The sequence below is a fragment of the Argopecten irradians genome, chromosome 6, assembly GCF_041381155.1.
Source record: "Argopecten irradians isolate NY chromosome 6, Ai_NY, whole genome shotgun sequence".
NCBI lineage: Eukaryota > Metazoa > Mollusca > Bivalvia > Pectinida > Pectinidae > Argopecten > Argopecten irradians.
In genome coordinates, this window is record NC_091139.1 from 5944557 (window position 1) to 5967335 (window position 22779).

Below are 22779 nucleotides of genomic sequence, written 5' to 3' on the forward strand. Positions count from 1 at the left end.
TGAGCAAGTTTTTGTTTCGTCAATTGTTTAAGCTTAAGTCATCATAAATGTTTATGATTTTATTTTCCTAATGTGTATGGATGCTGAACGTGATAATACAACCAATTTGGGGCCCTTTAGAGGTTTTTTGAGTCTGTTAATTTGTCATATTTCCATGTTAAAGTTTTTGAGCAAGTTTCTATTTCGTCAATTGTTTAAGCTTAAGTCGTCATAAATGTTTATGATTTTATTTTTCTAATGTGTATGGATGCTGAACGTGATAATACAACCAATTTGGGGCCCTTTAGGGGTTTTTTGAGTCTGTTAATTTGTCATATTTCCATGTTAAAGTTTTTGAGCAAGTTTCTATTTTGTCTATTGTTTAAGCTTAAGTCATCATAAATGTTTATGATTTTATTTTCCTAGTGTGTATGGATGCTGAACGTGATAATACAACCAATTTGGGGCCCTTTAGGGGGTTTTTGAGTCTGTTAATTTGTCATATTTCCATGTTAAAGTTTTTGAGCAAGTTTCTATTTTGTCTATTGTTTAAGCTTAAGTCATCATAAATGTTTATGATTTTATTTTCCTAGTGTGTATGGATGCTGAACGTGATAATACAACCAATTTGGGGCCCTTTAGGGGGTTTTTGAGTCTGTTAATTTGTCATATTTCCATGTTTAATTCTTCTGAATAGGCGAGCTTTGCTGTTCTCCAACAGCTCTTGTTTTGTTTTACCTTTCACTTGCTGTTATGAAGAAGTTTTGTTTTCTTACAAACTTGTTTATTTTTTTCCCAGGGTGCGATTATTATCCATGAGGTTTATGAGGATGGTGCTGCAGCCCGTGATGGTCGATTGTGGGCTGGAGACCAGGTTCTAGATGTAAGTCTATAAACACTTATACCAAATGTCAGTCATACGCATATATTTCAATTCTTACATTAAAATTGACTTTTTATTCTATTTCTTGTATATGTAGTAAATGTGATGTCATTATTCAAGTCATAGCTTTAGTTTTGACCTGGAAATAAAAAATGCAGGTATTTCGATAAAGAAAGAAATTGGTCATACATGATTATCAAACTGAAGTCTTATATCAAACTGAAGTCTTATAGAGTTGATTGTTTGTAGGGATCTATTTGATAGGTCCAGATTATAAATCTTATATCAAGGACTTCTTCAAAAATTGATTTGACATGTCTAGATAAGAAAGGGAATCTATTTGGTTGTCAAGAAAAAGAACAAGTTGTCAGGTTAGACAAGTATTTTTGATATCTCGGCTGTAACATATTTTTTGTTTCGTACAGGTTAATGGGGAAGACCTAAGGGAGGCTACCCATGATTATGCAATCCAGGTGCTACGCCAAACTCCGGCAACCGTGAAAATTTCCGTGTTCCGCGACGACAACCAAGTAAAGGAGGAAGATATATACAATATATTTGCTGTAGAACTTATGAAAAAGCCTGGACGAGGGCTTGGACTTAGTATAGTTGGCAAACGTAATGATGTTGGTGTCTACATCTCCGACATTGTAAGTATATTGTATATTTGACTCATTCACCCCTGTAGACACCTTTGAACTCTTCTAATACAAAGACTGGAATGGTTCATTATAAACTTTCAGGGTGAATGAGTTTAATAATCAAATATACTCTGGTTTGTTCTTTATTTTGCTATGAATTTGACCCATTGAGTCTTCTCTCAACATAAGCCATCGCCATGAATTTGGGGCTAGTATTTCGTGTACGCACACTAGCTGCCGGACTGTCCCATCCCATCGTGTCATGGCCCATTTTGTCGTAGCTGTCGTGTTTCGTCTCGAAGTTAGATTTCATGTGGAGACAGGAATATTAATTTTATGTCGGACAGATGTTTTTGTTATTGTAAATTTGATCTTTTTTATCTAATGTGACATTCTTCCACTGAAAAAAACTTGTATATACATCTTCTATATTTAACTCTCCACTAAAGACACATGTATATACATCTTCTATATTTAACTCTTCCCTAAAGACACAATTGAGATCTTCCAATTCTAAGACTGGAACTGTTCATTATGAAGTTTTAGGGAGGAATTAGTGGCTGATAACATAAATTGTTGATTGTGTAAAAACTTGAGGCTGTATAAACCATTTGTTTTGTCCTTTGGGTGGTCTATATAGACAGGTTTGACTGTGCAGTATTACCAATGTATGTCCTTTGGGTGGTCTATATAGACAGGTTTGACTGTGCAGTATTACCAATGTATGTCCTTTGGGTGGTCTTTATAGACAGGTTTGACTGTGCAGTATTACCAATGTATGTCCTTTGGGTGGTCTTTATAGACAGGTTTGACTGTGCAGTATTACCAATGTTTGTCCGTTGGGTGGTCTTTATAGACAGGTTTGGCTGTGTCGTATTACCAATGTTTGTCCTTTGGGTGGTCTTTATAGACAGGTTTGACTGTATTATTACCAATGTATGTCCTTTGGGTGGTCTATATAGACAGGTTTGACTGTGCAGTATTACCAATGTATGTCCTTTGGGTGGTCTTTATAGACAGGTTTGACTGTGCAGTATTACCAATGTTTGTCCTTTGGGTGGTCTTTATAGACAGGTTTGACTGTGCAGTATTACCAATGTATGTCCTTTGGGTGGTCTTTATAGACAGGTTTGACTGTGCAGTATTACCAATGTATGTCCTTTGGGTGGTCTTTATAGACAGGTTTGACTGTGCAGTATTACCAATGTATGTCCTTTGGGTGGTCTTTATAGACAGGTTTGACTGTGTCATTATTACCAATGTATGTCCTTTGGGTGGTCTTTATAGACAGGTTTGACTGTGCATTATTACCAATGTATGTCCTTTGGGTGGTCTTTATAGACAAGTTTGACTGTGCAGTATTACCAATGTATGTTCTTTGGGTGGTCTTTATAGACAGGTTTGACTGTGCAGTATTACCAATGTTTGTCCTTTGGGTGGTCTTTATAGACAGGTTTGACTGTATTATTACCAATGTATGTCCTTTGGGTGGTCTTTATAGACAGGTTTGACTGTGCAGTATTACCAATGTATGTCCTTTGGGTGGTCTTTATTGACAGGTTTGACTGTGCAGTATTACCAATGTATGTTCTTTGGGTGGTCTTTATAGACAGGTTTGACTGTGCAGTATTACCAATGTATGTTCTTTGGGTGGTCTATATAGACAGGTTTGACTGTATTATTACCAATGTTTGTCCTTTGCGTGGTCTTTATAGACAGGTTTGACTGTGCAGTATTACCAATGTATGTCCTTTGGGTGGTCTTTATAGACAGGTTTGACTGTGTCATATTACCAATGTATGTCCTTTGGGTGGTCTTTATAGACAGGTTTGACTGTATTATTACCAATGTATGTTCTTTGGGTGGTCTTTATAGACAGGTTTGACTGTGCAGTATTACCAATGTATGTTCTTTGCGTGGTCTTTATAGACAGGTTTGACTGTGCAGTATTACCAATGTATGTCCTTTGGGTGGTCTTTATAGACAGGTTTGACTGTATTATTACCAATGTATGTTCTTTGGGTGGTCTTTATAGACAGGTTTGACTGTAGTATTACCAATGTATGTCCTTTGGGTGGTCTTTATAGACAGGTTTGACTGTATTATTACCAATGTATGTTCTTTGGGTGGTCTTTATAGACAGGTTTGACTGTATTATTACCAATGTATGTTCTTTGCGTGGTCTTTATAGACAGGTTTGACTGTGTACTATTACCAATGTATGTCCGTTGGGTGGTCTTTATAGACAAGTTTGACTGTGCAGTATTACCAATGTTTGTCCTTTGGGTGGTCTTTATAGACAAGTTTGACTGTGCAGTATTACCAATGTATGTTCTTTGGGTGGTCTTTATAGACAAGTTTGACTGTGCAGTATTACCAATGTATGTTCTTTGGGTGGTCTTTATAGACAAGTTTGACTGTGCAGTATTACCAATGTTTGTCCTTTGGGTGGTCTTTATAGACAGGTTTGACTGTGTAGTATTACCAATGTATGTCAGTTGGGTGGTCTTTATAGACAGGTTTGACTGTATTATTACCAATGTATGTTCTTTGCGTGGTCTTTATAGACAGGTTTGACTGTGCAGTATTACCAATGTTTGTCCTTTGGGTGGTCTTTATAGACAGGTTTGACTGTATTATTACCAATGTATGTCCTTTGGGTGGTCTTTATAGACAGGTTTGACTGTGCAGTATTACCAATGTATATCCTTTGGGTGGTCTTTATAGACAGGTTTGACTGTATTATTACCAATGTATGTCCTTTGGGTGGTCTATATAGACAGGTTTGTCTGTGTATTATTACCAATGTATGTCCTTTGGGTGGTCTTTATAGACAGGTTTGACTGTGCAGTATTACCAATGTTTGTCCTTTGGGTGGTCTTTATAGACAGGTTTACTGTGCACTGTATTACCAATGTTTGTCCTTTGGGTGGTCTTTATAGACAGGTTTGACTGTGCAGTATTACCAATGTATGTCCTTTGGGTGGTCTTTATAGACAGGTTTGACTGTGCAGTATTACCAATGTATGTCCTTTGGGTGGTCTTTATAGACAGGTTTGACTGTGCAGTATTACCAATGTATGTCCTTTGGGTGGTCTTTATAGACAGGTTTGACTGTGCAGTATTACCAATGTATGTCCTTTGGGTGGTCTTTATAGACAGGTTTGACTGTGCAGTATTACCAATGTATGTCCTTTGGGTGGTCTTTATAGACAGGTTTGACTGTGCAGTATTACCAATGTATGTCCTTTGGGTGGTCTTTATAGACAGGTTTGACTGTGTAGTATTACCAATGTTGGGTGTCCTTTCTTGGGTGGTCTTTATAGACAGGTTTGACTGTGTAGTATTACCAATGTTTGTCCTTTGGGTGGTCTTTATAGACAGGTTTGACTGTGTAGTATTACCAATGTTTGTCCTTTGGGTGGTCTTTATAGACAGGTTTGACTGTTGTATTACCAATGTATGTCCTTTGGGTGGTCTTTATAGACAAGTTTGACTGTTGTATTACCAATGTATGTCCTTTGGGTGGTCTTTATAGACAAGTTTGACTGTCTATTACCAATGTATGTCCTTTGGGTGGTCTTTATAGACAAGTTTGACTGTGCAGTATTACCAATGTATGTCCTTTGGGTGGTCTTTATAGACAGGTTTGACTGTGCAGTATTACCAATGTATGTCCTTTGGGTGGTCTTTATAGACAGGTTTGACTGTGCAGTATTACCAATGTATGTCCTTTGGGTGGTCTTTATAGACAGGTTTGACTGTGCAGTATTACCAATGTATGTCCTTTGGGTGGTCTTTATAGACAGGTTTGACTGTGCAGTATTACCAATGTATGTCCTTTGGGTGGTCTTTATAGACAGGTTTGACTGTGCAGTATTACCAATGTATGTGTCTTTGGGTGGTCTTTATAGACAGGTTTGACTGTGCAGTATTACCAATGTATGTCCTTTGGGTGGTCTTTATAGACAGGTTTGACTGTGCAGTATTACCAATGTATGTCCTTTGGGTGGTCTTTATAGACAGGTTTGACTGTGCAGTATTACAAATGTATGTCCTTTGGGTGGTCTTTATTGACAGGTTTGACTGTGCAGTATTACCAATGTATGTCCTTTGGGTGGTCTTTATTGACAGGTTTGACTGTGCAGTATTACCAATGTTTGTCCTTTGGGTGGTCTTTATTGACAGGTTTGACTGTGCAGTATTACCAATGTATATCCTTTGGGTGGTCTTTATAGACAGGTTTGACTGTGCAGTATTACCAATGTATATCCTTTGGGTGGTCTTTATAGACAGGTTTGACTGTGCAGTATTACCAATGTTTGTCCTTTGGGTGGTCTTTATAGACAGGTTTGGCTGTGTCATATTACCAATGTATGTCCTTTGGGTGGTCTTTATAGACAGGTTTGACTGTGCAGTATTACCAATGTTTGTCCTTTGGGTGGTCTTTATAGACAGGTTTGACTGTGCAGTATTACCAATGTTTGTCCTTTGGGTGGTCTTTATAGACAGGTTTGACTGTGTCATATTACCAATGTATGTCCTTTGGGTGGTCTTTATAGACAGGTTTGACTGTGCAGTATTACCAATGTTTGTCCTTTGGGTGGTCTTTATAGACAGGTTTGACTGTGCAGTATTACCAATGTTTGTCCTTTGGGTGGTCTTTATAGACAGGTTTGACTGTGTCATTATTACCAATGTATGTCCTTTGGGTGGTCTTTATAGACAGGTTTGACTGTGCAGTATTACCAATGTATGTCCTTTGGGTGGTCTTTATAGACAGGTTTGACTGTGCAGTATTACCAATGTTTGTCCTTTGGGTGGTCTTTATAGACAGGTTTGACTGTATTATTACCAATGTTTGTCCTTTGGGTGGTCTTTATAGACAAGTTTGACTGTGCAGTATTACCAATGTTTGTCCTTTGCGTGGTCTTTATAGACAGGTTTGACTGTGCAGTATTACCAATGTTTGTCCTTTGGGTGGTCTTTATAGACAGGTTTGACTGTGCAGTATTACCAATGTTTGTCCTTTGGGTGGTCTTTATAGACAGGTTTGACTGTGCAGTATTACCAATGTATGTTCTTTGCGTGGTCTTTATAGACAGGTTTGACTGTGCAGTATTTTACCAATGTATGTTCTTTGCGTGGTCTTTATAGACAGGTTTGACTGTGCAGTATTACCAATGTTTGTCCTTTGGGTGGTCTTTATAGACAGGTTTGGGTGTCTTTATAGACAGGTTTGACTGTTACTTATATATGACTGTAGGTAAAAGGTGGAGTGGCCGAAGCAGACGGCAGACTTATGCAAGGGGACCAGATATTAGCTGTGAATGGTGAGGATATGAGGAATGCCACCCAGGAGTACGCAGCCACAGTACTCAAGGTCAGTACAACTAGGGCCAACACAAATTGTGTCTTAACTTTTCGTTTATCACCTTTATAAACTCTAATATGTAAGATAAGTAATCTTCAAAGATAGATAACGTATAGGTAGTCTCTGTAAATCACCTTATCTTTATTTTAATTCCACATTTTCCTGTCTAACAACATTTTCACAGAGATTTTATTTTGTGATTTTGTGTCGAATGCTTCAACTTTATCTGTGGTCAAAGTGTTTTCGCTGTGGTTAATTTAAGTGGTTTCTGATTATATGCAAAATATCTATAATTTATTCGCACACAGAAATAATTGGTTTGCAGTATAAGTATTAGCTTCTGTTGTCATGTTAAACAAACCGGTTTTTCAGGGTTTTGTCATAAAATCATGGTTTATATGGTCTTTGTTAACTAATTTAGATTAAAACAATACCGTTCCTTCTTAGTAGAGATTGCTTCAAGTGGCAACACAATAGGATCCAGTTAGATAAAATGTTTATTGTTTTACAGACAACAATGGGAAAGATTAGTCTCTCGGTAGGCAGGCTTAAAGCTGGCTCACGTACCTCCTCCAGACGCAACTCTAATTCGGGCAATGCTCTCAAGAAATCAGAATCCACTGCTAGCAACAAGTCGAGAGGGAAACACAATAAAAGTAAGAGACGTTTTGGGCGTGGCTGATTAATGCTTTATTTCATTCTCTTTATATATCAATACATCCATTAGCCTGGTGCACCAACTTTATTCACTGTTTGTAGCCTGTTCAATCTTTATCCTTCCCTGTATGTTAGATAGTCCCTGTCTTACCAACTCCTGTACCAGTCACATGATCAGTCCTGTGCCAGTCACATGATCAGTCCTGTACCAGTCACATGATCAGTCCTGTACCAGTCACATGATCAGTCCTGTACCAGTCACATGATCAGTCCTGTACCAGTCACATGATCAGTCATATATACCAGTCACGTGATCAGTGCTGTAACACTCACATGATCAGTCCCATATCAGTCACATGATCAGTCCTACACTAGTAACATGCAGAGTACTTTACCATATATATCACCTTATCCAGTTACCATCACATGATCACCTGTACAGTCACATGTCAGTCCTGTACCAGTCACATGATCAGTCCTGTACCAGTCACATGATCAGTCCTGTACCAGTCACATGATCAGTCCTGTACAGTCACATGATCAGTCTGTACCAGTCACATGTCAGTCCTGTACCAGTCACATGATCAGTCCTGTACCAGTCACATGATCAGTCCTGTACCAGTCACATGATCAGTCCTGTACCAGTCACATGATCAGTCCTGTACCAGTCACATGATCAGTCCTGTACCAGTCACATGATCAGTCCTGTACCAGTCACATGATCAGTCTGTACCAGTCATGATCAGTCCTGTACCAGTCACATGATCAGTCCTGTACCAGTCACATGATCAGTCCTGTACCAGTCACATGATCAGTCCTGTACCAGTCACATGATCAGTCCTGTACCAGTCACATGATCAGTCCTGTACCAGTCACATGATCAGTCCTGTACCAGTCACATGATCAGTCCTGTACCAGTCACATGATCAGTCCTGTACCAGTCACATGATCAGTCCTGTACCAGTCACATGATCAGTCCTGTACCAGTCACATGATCAGTCCTATACCAGTCATCTCTGTACCATCACATGATCAGTCCTGTACCAGTCACATGATCAGTCCTGTACCAGTCACATGATCAGTCCTGTACCAGTCACATGATCAGTCCTGTACCAGTCACATGATCAGTCCTGTACCAGTCACATGATCAGTCCTGTACCAGTCACATGATCAGTCCTGTACCAGTACATGATCAATCATGTACCAGTCACATGATCAGTCATCTGTACCAGTCACATGTCAGTCCTGTACCAGTCACATGATCAGTCCTGTACCAGTCACATGATCAGTCCTGTACCAGTCACATGATCAGTCCTGTACCAGTCACATGATCAGTCCTGTACCAGTCACATGATCAGTCCTGTACCAGTCACCTGATCAGTCCTGTACCAGTCACATGATCAGTCCTGTACCAGTCACATGATCAGTCCTGTACCAGTCACATGATCAGTCCTGTACCAGTCACATGATCAGTCCTGTACCAGTCACATGATCAGTCCTGTACCAGTCACATGATCAGTCCTGTACCAGTCACATGATCAGTCCTGTACCTGTCACACTATCAGTCACATGTATCAGTCACATATCAGTCCTTACCAGTCACATGATCAGTCCTGTACCAGTCACATGATCAGTCCTGTACCAGTCACATGATCAGTCCCTGTACCAGTCACATGATCAGTCCTGTACCAGTCACATGATCAGTCCTGTACCAGTCACATGATCAGTCCTGTACAGTCACATGTCACATGATCAGTCCTGTACCAGTCACATGATCAGTCCTGTACCAGTCACATGATCAGTCCTGTACCAGTCACATGATCAGTCCTGTACCAGTCACATGATCAGTCCTGTACCAGTCACATGATCAGTCCTATACCAGTCACATGATCAGCCCTATACCAGTCACAAGATCAGTCCTGTACCAGTCACATGATCAGCCCTATACCAGTCACATGATCAGTCCTATACCAGTCACATGATAAGTCCCGTACCAGTCACATGATCAGCCCTGTACCAGTCACATGATCAGTCCTGTACCAGTCACATGATCAGTCCTGTACCAGTCACATGATCAGTCCTGTACCAGTCACATGATCAGTCCTGTACCAGTCACATGATCAGTCCTGTACCAGTCACATGATCAGTCCTGTACCAGTCACATGATCAGTCCTGTACCAGTCACATGATCAGTCCTGTACCAGTCACATGATCAGTCCTGTACCAGTCACATGATCAGTCCTGTACCAGTCACATGATCAGTCCTGTACCAGTCACATGATCAGTCCTGTACCAGTCACATGATCAGTCCTATACCAGTCACATGATCAGTCCTGTACCAGTCACATGATCAGCCCTGTACCAGTCACATGATCAGTCCTATACCAGTCACATGATCAGTCCTGTACCAGTCACATGATCAGTCCTGTACCAGTCACATGATCAGTCCACTTACCAGTCACATGATCAGTCCTGTACCAGTCACATGATCACAATCCTGTACCTAGTCACATGATCAGTCCTGTACCAGTCACATGATCAGTCCTGTACCAGTCACATGATCAGTCCTGTACCAGTCACATGATCAGTCCTGTACCAGTCACATGATCAGTCCTGTCGTACCAGTCACATGATCAGTCCTGTACCAGTCACATGATCAGTCCTGTACCAGTCACATGATCAGTCACTGATACCAGTCACATGATCAGTCCTGTACCAGTCACATGATCAGCCTATACCAGTCACATGATCAGCCTGTACCAGTCACATGATCAGTCCCATACCAGTCACATGATCAGTCCTTACACTAGTCACATGACAGTCCTGTACCAGTCACATGATCCTGTACCAGTCACATGATCAGTCCTGTACCAGTCACATGATCAGTCCTGTACATCACTGATCAGTCCTGATACCAGTCACATGATCAGCCTGTATACCAGTCACATGATCAGTCCTGTACACAGTCACATGATCAGTCCTGTACCAGTCACATGATCAGTCCTGTACCAGTCACATGATCAGCCTGTATCAGTCACATGATCAGTCCTGTACCAGTCACATGATCAGTCCTGTACCAGTCATATGATCACCCTATACCAGTCACATGATCAGTCCCTGTACCAGTCACATGATCAGTCCTGTACCAGTCACATGATCAGTCCTGTACCAGTCACATGATCAGTCCTGTACCAGTCACATGATCAGCCCTATACCAGTCACATGATCAGTCCTGTACCAGTCACATGATCAGTCCTGTACCAGTCACATGATCAGTCCTGTACCAGTCACATGATCAGCCCTATACCAGTCACATGATCAGCCCTATACCAGTCACAAGATCAGTCCTGTACCAGTCACATGATCAGCCTATACCAGTCACATGATCAGTCCTGTACCAGTCACATGATCAGTCCTGTACCAGTCACATGATCAGTCCCTGTACCAGTCACATGATCAGTACCAGTCACATGATGTACCAGTCACATGATCAGTCCCTGTACCAGTCACATGATCAGTCCTGTACCAGTCACATGATCAGTCCTGTACCAGTCACATGATCAGTCCTGTACCAGTCACATGATCAGTCCTGTACCAGTCACATGGTCAGTCCTGTACCAGTCACATGATCAGTCCTGTACCAGTCACATGATCAGTCCTGTACCAGTCACATGATCAGTCCTGTACCAGTCACATGATCAGTCCTGTACCAGTCACATGATCAGCCCTGTACCAGTCACATGATCAGCCCTATACCAGTCACATGATCAGTCCTGTACCAGTCACATGATCAGTCCTGTACCAGTCACATGATCAGTCCTGTACCAGTCACATGATCAGTCCTGTACCAGTCACATGATCAGTCCTGTACCAGTCACATGATCAGTCCTGTACCAGTCACATGATCAGTCCTGTACCAGTCACATGATCAGATACCAGTCACATGATCAGTCCTGTACCAGTCACATGATCAGTCCTGTACCAGTCACATGATCAGTCCTGTACCAGTCACATGATCAGTCCTGTACCAGTCACATGATCAGTCCTGTACCAGTACATGATCGTCACATGATCAGCCTATACCAGTCACAAGATCAGTCCTGTACCGGTCACATGATCAGTCCTGTACCAGTCACATGATCAGTCCTGTACCAGTTACATGATCAGTCCTGTACCAGTTACATGATCAGTCCTGTACCAGTCACATGATCAGTCCTGTACCAGTCACATGATCAGTCCTATACCAGTTATATGATCAGTCCTGTACCAGTCACATGATCAGTCCTGTACCAGTCACATGATTAGGCCTGTACCAGTTACATCAGTAGTTCTGTACATTAAAGTCACATGATCAGCCCTATACCAGTCACATGATCAGCCCTGTACCAGTCACATGATCAGGCCTGTACCAGTTACATCAGTAGTTCTGTACAAGTCACATGATCAGCCCTATTCCAGTCACATGATCAACCCTATACCAGTAACAAGATCAGTCCTGTTCCAGTCACATGATCAGTCCTGTACCTGTCACATGATCAGTCCTGTACCAGTCACACGATCAGCCCCGTACCAGTCACATGATCAGTTCTGTACCAGTCACATGACCAGTCCTGTACCAGTCACAAGATCAGTCCTGTGCCAGTCGTATACCATTGTATATAAGACAAACTCCATCAGTGATCACATCCTATCTAAAGATATTGACACACTATGACAGTGATCATGTCCAGCCATTCCCTCACACTATGACAGTGATCATGTCCAGCCATTTCCTCACACTATGACAGTGATCATGTCCAGCCATTCCCTCACACTATGACAGTGATCATGTCCAGCCATTCCCTCACACTATGACAGTGATCATGTCCAGCCATTCCCTCACACTATGACAGTGGTCATGTCCAGCTATTCCCTCACACTATGACAGTGGTCATGTCCAGCCATTCCCTCACACTATGACAGTGGTCATGTCCAGCCATTCCCTCACACTATGACAGTGATCATGTCCAGCCATTCCCTCACACTATGACAGTGATCATGTCCAGCCATTCCCTCACACTATGACAGTGATCATGTCCAGCCATTTCCTCACACTATGACAGTGGTCATGTCCAGCTATTCCCTCACACTATGACAGTGATCATGTCCAGCCATTCCCTCACACTAACGTCACACCAATACTTCCTCATCAACATTGGTCCTCTACCATGCTGTGTATCCATGTCTAAATCAGCTTAGTACATGAAAGAAATCTTTTTTAAGTTATGTTCAAAAACCTTTTTTGCCTTTTATAAAATGGAAGGGATCAAATTGTAAGGAAGTCCAATTCCACCCTAAGTATTATAATCGTCAATTGTAAAGTTTATCATTATATTTGCATTAAAGGAGGACTTTGTTGATGAGCACATCCACTTTTACCTTAACATGAGATAGATGAGGCTAAAACTTTAGCATTATAATTTCTTTCCTTTATTTTTGATGTTGGCCATGTAATGCTCTCTCCCTTTGTTTCCACTCACAAATATTCACACATTAAAACTTCCCTATAATCATAATAATCAATTTCCTCCATATAAATAAAGCATTGTCATAAATCATTAGATAACATTTAGACAACATGACAACCATATATGCCTTTCTTTTCTCTGCTTTAACATATGAACACTTTCCAATATATACAAAAGAGATTTCCAAGCGGCCTGTTTCCTGTTACAAAACAATGACATTCTAGATAATCATAATCAATGAAAGCAATTTTATTATGATGTGATCCAAACTCTTACTGGTGATCAAGGCAGAAATAATAAGGTCTATAAAACTGCCTGTTAACTTGATATAAGGTGAGTAACTGTATTTTGTAGACAAGTTGTCTATTAGGATTTAACGGTCTTCTTTCTCTCTTGACAGGTCTGCCTTCCTCAAAAAGCTACTAGAACCTGGTTATATTTGGTTGCTTGACATTTTGTTTCATGCTCACTATACCCTAGATACTATAAATAAACACACTCATGGCATATTACTTTTATTGACCAATCTCTGCATTCGAGTTAATTCTCACTCATCAACACCAAAGTTGTGATTGCCCAAATATGGTGTTATTGGCTGCTTGGTCACCTGACACCCCGTTGTGTTGAACAGACATTACCTCCAACCAACACCGTTTCAAACGGTGTCTGAGTCATTTGAACGTTTAAACATAGTGTCTGATTCATGGGAACACTTGTAATGGACATCAACATGTCACCAAATTGTGGTACAATGTTTTTGATTTTAATCAGTTCACCGCAATGACAATACAACAGTACTTTAATTATGATGGAGCAGTTTTCCCAGTTCCTAAGTGATAGCTAGTTTATCCATTTTGCATATTCATTTATAAGAAATACAAATGACTAAAATTAAATTTTTAATTTGTATATCTCATCTAAACTCAGTTTTAACAATGAAATTAATATTTTACATAATATTTTTCTTTTTTTATTTACCTGTGGAGCATTGAAAGAAATTTAGTATTTTAAGTGCATATCATTTTCTTTTTTTCTTTACCTGTGGTACATTAAAATTCTGAAAACAAATAATAATATGACAGTTTTATACAAGTTAAGTGTTTGTTTTTAATGGGAATCAAACTTAATAGTTTTATGAGTGGGTACACTGTACAAATCCTACAGGGAGTCTTCATTCTGTTTTGGTGCTTTTTAAGTTAATACTGCTTACCATAGACAATTGTGTGTGGTCAGAGTTTTCTGCCCTTGGAGGTAGGTATTGATTGTGTCATCATGTGTTTGAGAGCGTAACGTCATATGTTTTGGTAAAACGACGTGAATTGCCCTCACAAAATAATGACGTAACAGTCGATACCTACCCGCAAGGGAGCTAACTCTGTAATATGCAAAGATGGAATATTTTACATGGTAATTTCGTGTACATGTATATATGGATATTAAAGGTTTCTGTGTTGTGTTTGATACTCCAAGTATTCATTCCAAAGTCAAAGGTGTTTGTATATATATATCTTGTTATATAATAGTTCTGTATTAATTAATACTTCAGTTTAATAAATCTATATATAAAAAATGGCTGCAAATGTTTAGATTCAATTTTCATATTTATGAAATACAGAAATGTTTTCTTATTTGAAAATAATGAAACCCAGAAAAAAAATGGAAATAGTAATTTTCTTTAATTTTGCAATAATTATGTTTGGATTTCACAACATTGGATATCTTTCTGTCGTTTTTGTTTAAGTGCAATATTTAACAAATAACAACTGTGAGACAAAAAAAAGAGTTAATTATTTCCTTTAATTTTTATGAAATTTGATCTTGTGCTGAAGATATGAAATTTTCCTAGCATTTAGAGGCATTTATATTAATTAACTTGTCATTAGATTCTCATTTCAATTTTTTTTTTGTTTTTTTTGTTTTTGTAAGTCATATGAAGAAAGAACTTTCATGATCGTGATTTTAATACAAGAACAAACTAACAGATTAATAATCAGGATTAATTTCTGAAACTGTTAATATCTAGGGTCTTGCATAAATGTTTTCGTATTTTTTCAGTAAATGTATGATAGAATATTTAGAAACATATGCAGTCATTAGTCCAACGTTAGGAGACACTTATTAAACATCAAAAACGGTTGTGAAATGAATGTCATATTGTACAATACTATTCTGTTCAGATTATTTATGAATTTTATATGTTTATTTTTTTTTCATTTTGTTAACATTTTTCAAGACATTGTTCCTATTCTTTGTCTATTGGTATATATATCTGCCCTAGAAATCATATTAGTACTATCAACATAAGTTACACTGTACGTTGCAAAAACCTGTCATTTATTTCGTAACTAGTACGTAACACAGCATTTTAATACGAAATATGATAAGGAATTTAGGTTACCAAACGTAACCAGGACGGTGGCTGAAGGAGTGTTGTAAGTTACTATGGATACTGCATGTGAATTATGACAATATGTTGCAAAAGCATTTATCTATATATATATACCTTCGTATATTGATCTTAATGTGTACATTAATTTGCATGCTCTTAAAACTATTCTACTGAATCCCTCCAAAATTAAAAAAAAAAAAATTAGACTAAACTCAAAAAGTCATTAAATTGAAATATCACATGAAAAGTTCACCCATAGTTCATTCACCTCTAAAATCTCTTTTGAACTCATCTAATTCAAAGACTTGAATAGTCCATTATAAACTTTTAGGGATGAGTAGGTGACTTACTATGAATGATAATCACAGGAATATTTGTACCATACACAGTGTCCCCAAAGCTCAACTCGATTTGCGCTCTTCTAAGAACAGCTTCCAGAAGTAAAAGAGTTACAATCGAGTGAATGGAAGTTATATTCTGGAAGTAAAAGAGCTAGGGCAAATCGAGATAGGCTCAGTTTCACAGACCAATTTAGCACAAGTTGTGGTGTCATAATACCCTCAAAGATATATTCACCCCTGTACACACATTTAATATCCTCTAGTTCAAAGGATGGAACAGTTCATTATGAATTTCAAGGGGGTTAGGTTAATGAGTTAACTTATCATCAAAAGCGATCAATTTTAATAAGTTTTTGGATTTAAAAAAAAATTCCTATTAAAATTGTCAAAGCACTAAAAGGTTGTATTTTTGTTGAAGATTAGCATATTTATAAATAATTCAATTTTGCTTGTTACGAGCATTTTCATTGGCTTAAAAATTTACTTTATCAGCCCATAAAGGAAAAAATGGCGTCGCCGTTTATAACGTTGCTTCTGATTGGCTGAGATGACGGCGTAATGATTTCATAGACAAAAGAGTCCCATAATGAATTTTGAATATTGAAGAGATTATCTTTAGTAAATTGAATTATAAGGATTAATTTGAATAGATTTTTTATGTTATGGAGATATAACACAAAAATCTGTGTGTACTCTCATCATAAACCGCTTCGCGGTTTATTTAGAGTACACTCAGATTTTTGTGTTATATCTCCATAACATAAAAAATCTATTCAAGTTAATCCTTAAATACGTCACAATAAATCTACAAAGAAAACACTAAAAAGACATGTTGACTTACATTTTGTTCATATATGTATCTAACCCCGTATCAGCTTCAGACAAATATACTCAGACGTTTTAGGGAACACATAGACAGATTATACATGTATCCAAAAAGAATCGTCCAGATCTATTATTTGAAATATTGTGTATTGGTATCTAAAACTGTTTCAAAGTGTTATTCACCATACTAATAAATAATAATCAGTTTCTACTACCAGAATGCTCTTTATATGTTTTTATATGCATACAGCCATATCTGGTCTATCTTATTCAGGAAAACATAATTGTACTTGGAATTATTTTCTTGATACGGTTGGCTACACTCACATCACACTGTAAAATTTCTGCCGTTTTGTCCGCATGCTCCCTCCATCCTCAGTTGTCAATATAAATGTACTCCTATCAGTATGCTGACATCCTCATGATTTGGGCCATTATGGTATCGACTGGTGCATGGAGACGTTTCGTTTCTTTTTAGTTGTTTTGGACATGCCTGAAGCATGAATGTGTTGTGTTAAACTAAAACTCTCCGGATATTGTATACATGACATACATAATTACTGTATTTACATCTCTTTTGGTACTTTGCATCGTTACTCCACATTAATCTGGTTTTTTGTTACATTTACACCTAACAGCCCCAAAAAAAATTGTCTTCTTTTAATGAATGCACCCTGGAAAGCAAAAAAAAAATGAAAAGCTTTTATGACGTTTTGGATAACGAAATGTCATGAATAAAGGGCCATATAGCTAATAGTGAATGTGAGCTAGGGGAACAACTAGAATAGAATTAACTCATTCACCCCTGAAAACACATTTAGACTCTTCTAAATCAAAGTCTAGACCAGTCCATTATGGAATTTCAGGGATGAATGAGTTAAGGCTTTGGCTAAACAATGGCAAAACCAGGCACATGACCATATATGGTGAACATAAAGGGGCATAACTACATGTACAGAGTGGAACAAAGTGACAAATTAGGATTGTAATCAAGGGACATAACTCTGAGTCAAGGGACATCACTAGGTTGGGATTGAAGGTGACAAACTAGGATGAGAAGTAAGGGAAATAAATCAGATAGGAATAGGTTAAAGAGACATAACTTAAGGATGAGAAAATATGTTACATATATAAGGGAAATAAACCAGATCGAGATCATAGACTGAGTAGTACACTGAAGGATGATGATAATCAAGGGAAGTAACTCTTAGAATTGGATCCAAATAGACTTAGAAATAACAGATCAGTGCTCTGTAGGACGATATGACATTCAAAGGAAGTAACTCTAAGAATTGGATCAAAGGATATATTCCAGATAGACTGAAAAAAGACTGATCAGTACTCTATAGGATAATGATATTCGAGGGAAGTAACTCTAAGAATTGGATCAAGGGAAATCATCCAGATAGACTGAGAAATGACAGATCAGTTCTCTATAGGACATTTATCCTATTAAGTTTTAGGATAATGATAATCAGATTCAGGTCTTAATAATTCTGCTATAGAAAATGCATGGAAGTCTATGTGATGTGTGAATGTTGCTGACAATGTTTTCCTTGAATTTTTGTCCAAAAAGAAAGCATGGAAATGTGAAATAGAGGAAAAAATTCATTTGTGTCGAATATTATAATTTTACAAGTAAGAGTGATCCCCCTTTGTTGTCTGTTGTATAGTTGCTCGATATCAAAAACTGTTGCCTGAAGAAAATAAGTGAAAGTATTGTTTGATGATTCATATATGAACTGTTACAAAAACAATCAACAATGAGGATAGCACTAGACCAATTAACTATGCTAATTAGTGTAAATTAATTATGCAGCTGTTGTTATAAATATGTTGTTGTTATCTATACCTTATATTTCTTCAATATCACTGTAATGTTGACTCCTAGATAAGTCATAGTATTCCCGCAGTGTCACATGGCTATATGATAAATTATTCACCCCTGAAATTTTATAATAGACTGGTCTAGTCTTTGATTAAGAAGAGCCCAAATGTGTCTTCAGGGGTGAATGAGTTATAAAGAAATATCAAACCTTACTTACGATTCAGCCTTTGTGGTGAAGAATTCTTGATAATTAACCACTAACTATTTCATTTCACATCTCGGTCGGTTTAAATCCGAAATTAAGTGATTCCTATAGATTGACATTAGTTGTTCATGTATTACCATTATTTCCCATGAGAATACCAAGATAACAGTTATGTACACATCTGTATGTTATAGATATGGTAAAACTTTAAGTTGAGATTCAGTTAGTATGCAGTCTTTATGTAAAGTTTCATGTTTCTATTCATGAAGTGTTTTCATGGTCGTTATTTGTGATGTTAATTTATGGAATTTTATGTAAAGTTAAAACAATTGATTTTTTTATTCTACAAATGCATTCAAGCAGTAATAAAAATCACACTTAATTAAGTTATTTTTAGATTTTGTTATTCTTTAATTCATCTTTAATGTATCAGACATACAGTGACACCCCGTCAGACATGCAGATTCATGATTGACTGTAGAAATCTTGATGGACATAATATGGGGCCCTGCTGGACAATTTCAACCTTAATTGCCTGCAGAAGTTGTATCATGATGGACGAAAGTTAAAATCCGACTTCTGGCAACCAGAATTATAGACAACTTGGAAAATTATATTGAAATCTGTACTTGTTCGCCAGACAATTTATTCAGAATTTATTCCAGTTTCTTCAGTTTACTGTGATACGAGTGTCACTTTAAGAGACAAGGTTACTAAACCATCATCATTTTAATTGATTGTATAATTAGCATTTTCATATTGGATTATTTGAACACCATTCTAAAATTATTGATGCGGCTTTTCACATTGAATTATTATGTAAGTTATACTTCAAATTACTGCATGAGAACTTCCTCAGAGCTAAATGAGTGTACTGTTTTCAATAAGAATATAATAGAATGTAATGTGACAAGATATAAGGAGGAGTGTAATGTGATATGATATAAAGGGGAGTGTAATCTGGCATGATATGTAGGGGTTTCTAATGTGATATGATATAAAGGGGAATGCTATGTGATGTTATATTAAGGGAGTCTAATGTGACATGATATAAAGGGGAGTGTAATGTGATATATGATAAAAATTGAAGTGTAATGTGCCATGATATGAAGGGGAGTGTAATCTGACATGATATAAATGGAAGTGTTATGTGACATGATATTAAGGGGAGTAAATGTGACATGATATTAAGTGAAGTGTAATCTGACATAATATCAAGGGGAGCGTAATATGACATGATATAAAAGGGAGTGTAATGTGACATATGACATTAAAAGAAGTACATTACATTTTGACATGATATAAAAGGAAGTGTAATATTGTATGATATTATGGGGAGTGTAATGTGATATGATAAAAAGGGGATTCTAATGTTACATGATATAAAGGGGAGTGCAATGTGAAATATGACATTAAAAGAAGTACATTACATTGTGACATGATATAAAAAGAAGTGTTATGTGACATGATATAAAGGGGAGTGTAATGTGACATGATAAACAGGGGAATGTAATGTGACATGATATAAAGGGGAGTGCAATGTGAAATATGACATTAAAAGTAGTGCATTATATTGTGACATACAAAATTAAGAAAGGAGACAATATAATATATATACAATATAAAAAAGGAATAATACAATGTGATATAGAAAGGAATACTGTATAGTAAATGTGTTTTTCTGTTTCCACTAGATTTCATTCCTTTATTCTTGTGACTTCTCTGTTTCAGGCCTCAGTGAAGACATTAGCTCCCACATACGAGTAGTAGAACTCCAACATGATGCGGCTGGATCCCTGGGTCTCAGCATCGCCGGCGGAATCGGCAGCTCTATCGGGGACGTGGCAGTTATGATAGCAAACATGACGCCGGGTGGACCAGCAGAAAAAAGTCATAAGTTGAAGGTAGATATCAGTCCATGTGTCTTTGTTGTTATAATATTGTTCATGTAGGAGAAATACAATTATATTAATTATAAACTCAGTTACTAAACCCCTATTTTGACCTTTCATATTACAGACTTATCCTTGTATTGATTGTGACTTTCATATTACACATCATATTTTCAGAGGAAAACAATGTGAATTTCTTTCACAAAATAATGACGTCACAATGGGTACCTACCCGCAAGGGAAGTAACTCTGTAATATTCAAAGACAGAATAAAACCATAAAGGGTCAATATAAAGATTTATAGACGGTCAGGTGACCTGGATAATGATCCTATATTCCTATAGGTGATGGCTTTATAGGGGGTCAGTATCTGATAACAAGACTTAATTGTACTAAAGACCTTTGTTTTGTTTCATATTACATACAGTATTGTACCATTTACAGCCATAACAATAGCAGCCATGTATATTACACCACGATAAAGTTATTAACCCCTATAAGGGGCTATAGAGGTCGTAACATGATAGCTCTTGACTCATCGTTTGGAACATGTCTGTCAGAAGCATGATAATATTTAATGAACATTACGCATTGTCACATATGTCAAGTTGGAACTATTAAATGACTTTAGGTGATCTTACTGCTGACCTCACAGCTATAAAGTTTTATAACAAACACTGTCAGTATATCGGTGTAAATTCCTGCAACTTGCACCTGTAGTATGGGTTTTAATTTTATCATGTTATTTATTGTAGATTGGCGATAAGATTTTACAGATCAACGATCAGGTCACGGACGGTCTCAGTCATGACGAGGTTGTACAGCTGTTGAAGTCGCCGGGTGTGGTCAAATTGCAGGTCCAACATGGTATGTAGCACTGTCAATAAGCATTATGTAGATTTTAAAGTCATTGATTTAATTGGTTCAGGGTAGTTTAACATGCTTTTAACAGCCAGGGTCATGTAAGGACGTGCCAGGTTTGTTGGTGGAGGAAATCCGGAGCACCCAGAGAGAAAAACCACTGACCAGCGGTCAGTACTGGGCAACTGCCTCACCTCGTATTCGAACTTGCAACCCAAAGGCTGGTGGTCATAGGTCAAAACATCTAAACCACTTGGCCACCGCGGTCACTTGATGTTAGTTGAAATTCAAAATCTACCTGTTGTAAATGGCTGTGTGTACCATTGTGATTCTGAAGGGATTTAAATCATTTATGATTTTTATGGGAGAAACTCCCTTATAATTGTATAAAGGGGAGATAATTCCTCTGCTTTGTTGGGGCTATCACTTCTAGTTGATTTATAAGAGAGATAACACATATTTTGTATTTGCATATTACAGAGTTTTCTGCCCTTGCGAGTAGGTATTGATTGTGGTGTGTGTGTTTGCAAGCATAATACCATACTTTTTCAGAGAAAAGGATGTGAAATTGTGCCCAAAACAATGAAGTCACAATGGATACCTACCCGCAAGGGAGCTACCTCTGTAATATGGAAAAGACGGAATACAAGTTTTAAACAAATCCCTTAATTAACATATTTCTGTTCTATACTCAGTTTTCCCTCTTCTACTGATTAAAAATTCTGATCACTCAATTTGTAGCTCTTCTGCTTCTGGAGGCTGTAATTTCTATGAGCTCAAAGATATTCTGAGACTTAATGTTTCTCTTCATAGACTAGTTCAAATTGAGTTTGACTAAAATGAAGATACTTTATAAGGGAAATAACTCTAGAATTATTTTTATTTCCAGGTGAGGAGAAGAGAGTCAGTGTAAGTGGTCACCCTTCTCGTCAAGTCAGCATGGACATGTCACAGGAGATCGCTAATGTCCAGCTTGTACCCACATCTACAGACAACGTATTTGATGGGGAAGAAGAAGGGTCAGTATATTTTTAAAAAATATTCTCTATTCAAACATCTAACAGAAAACATAACAGTTCCCAAGTTCTTTTTTAATAAACTTCTGTTATTGTCTAGTAAAAAATAAAATTTTTTGGAAGGGTTCATTTCAGGAAAACTTTTCACCTTTTATTTTCAAGAATAGGTTCTGCTCTAAAACAAGTAGAGTATTTTATTCTGTATTTGCATATTAGAAAGTTATAACGTCATGTTTTTGCAAGCGTAATGTCATAATTTTGGAGAAAACGACACGAATTGCGATAGAAAATAATGACTTCACAATTGATACCTTCTTGCTAGAGAGCTAACTCTGTATTGTGCAAAGATGGAATAGATACAATACAAACCACAAAGGGATG

At 37.6% G+C, this 22779-nt stretch overlaps 1 protein-coding gene across 1 annotated transcript in view; it reads left to right on the forward strand.

Annotated features, from left to right (window-relative positions):
• The window catches only part of LOC138324794 (multiple PDZ domain protein-like), a 179374-nt gene that overhangs the window by 155505 nt on the left and 1090 nt on the right, over nt 1-22779 (forward strand). The window contains 7 exon segments of the mRNA XM_069269944.1: nt 779-862; nt 1288-1512; nt 6770-6886; nt 7389-7533; nt 20361-20533; nt 21277-21388; nt 22272-22401. Coding sequence (XP_069126045.1) covers nt 779-862; nt 1288-1512; nt 6770-6886; nt 7389-7533; nt 20361-20533; nt 21277-21388; nt 22272-22401 — 986 coding nt within the window.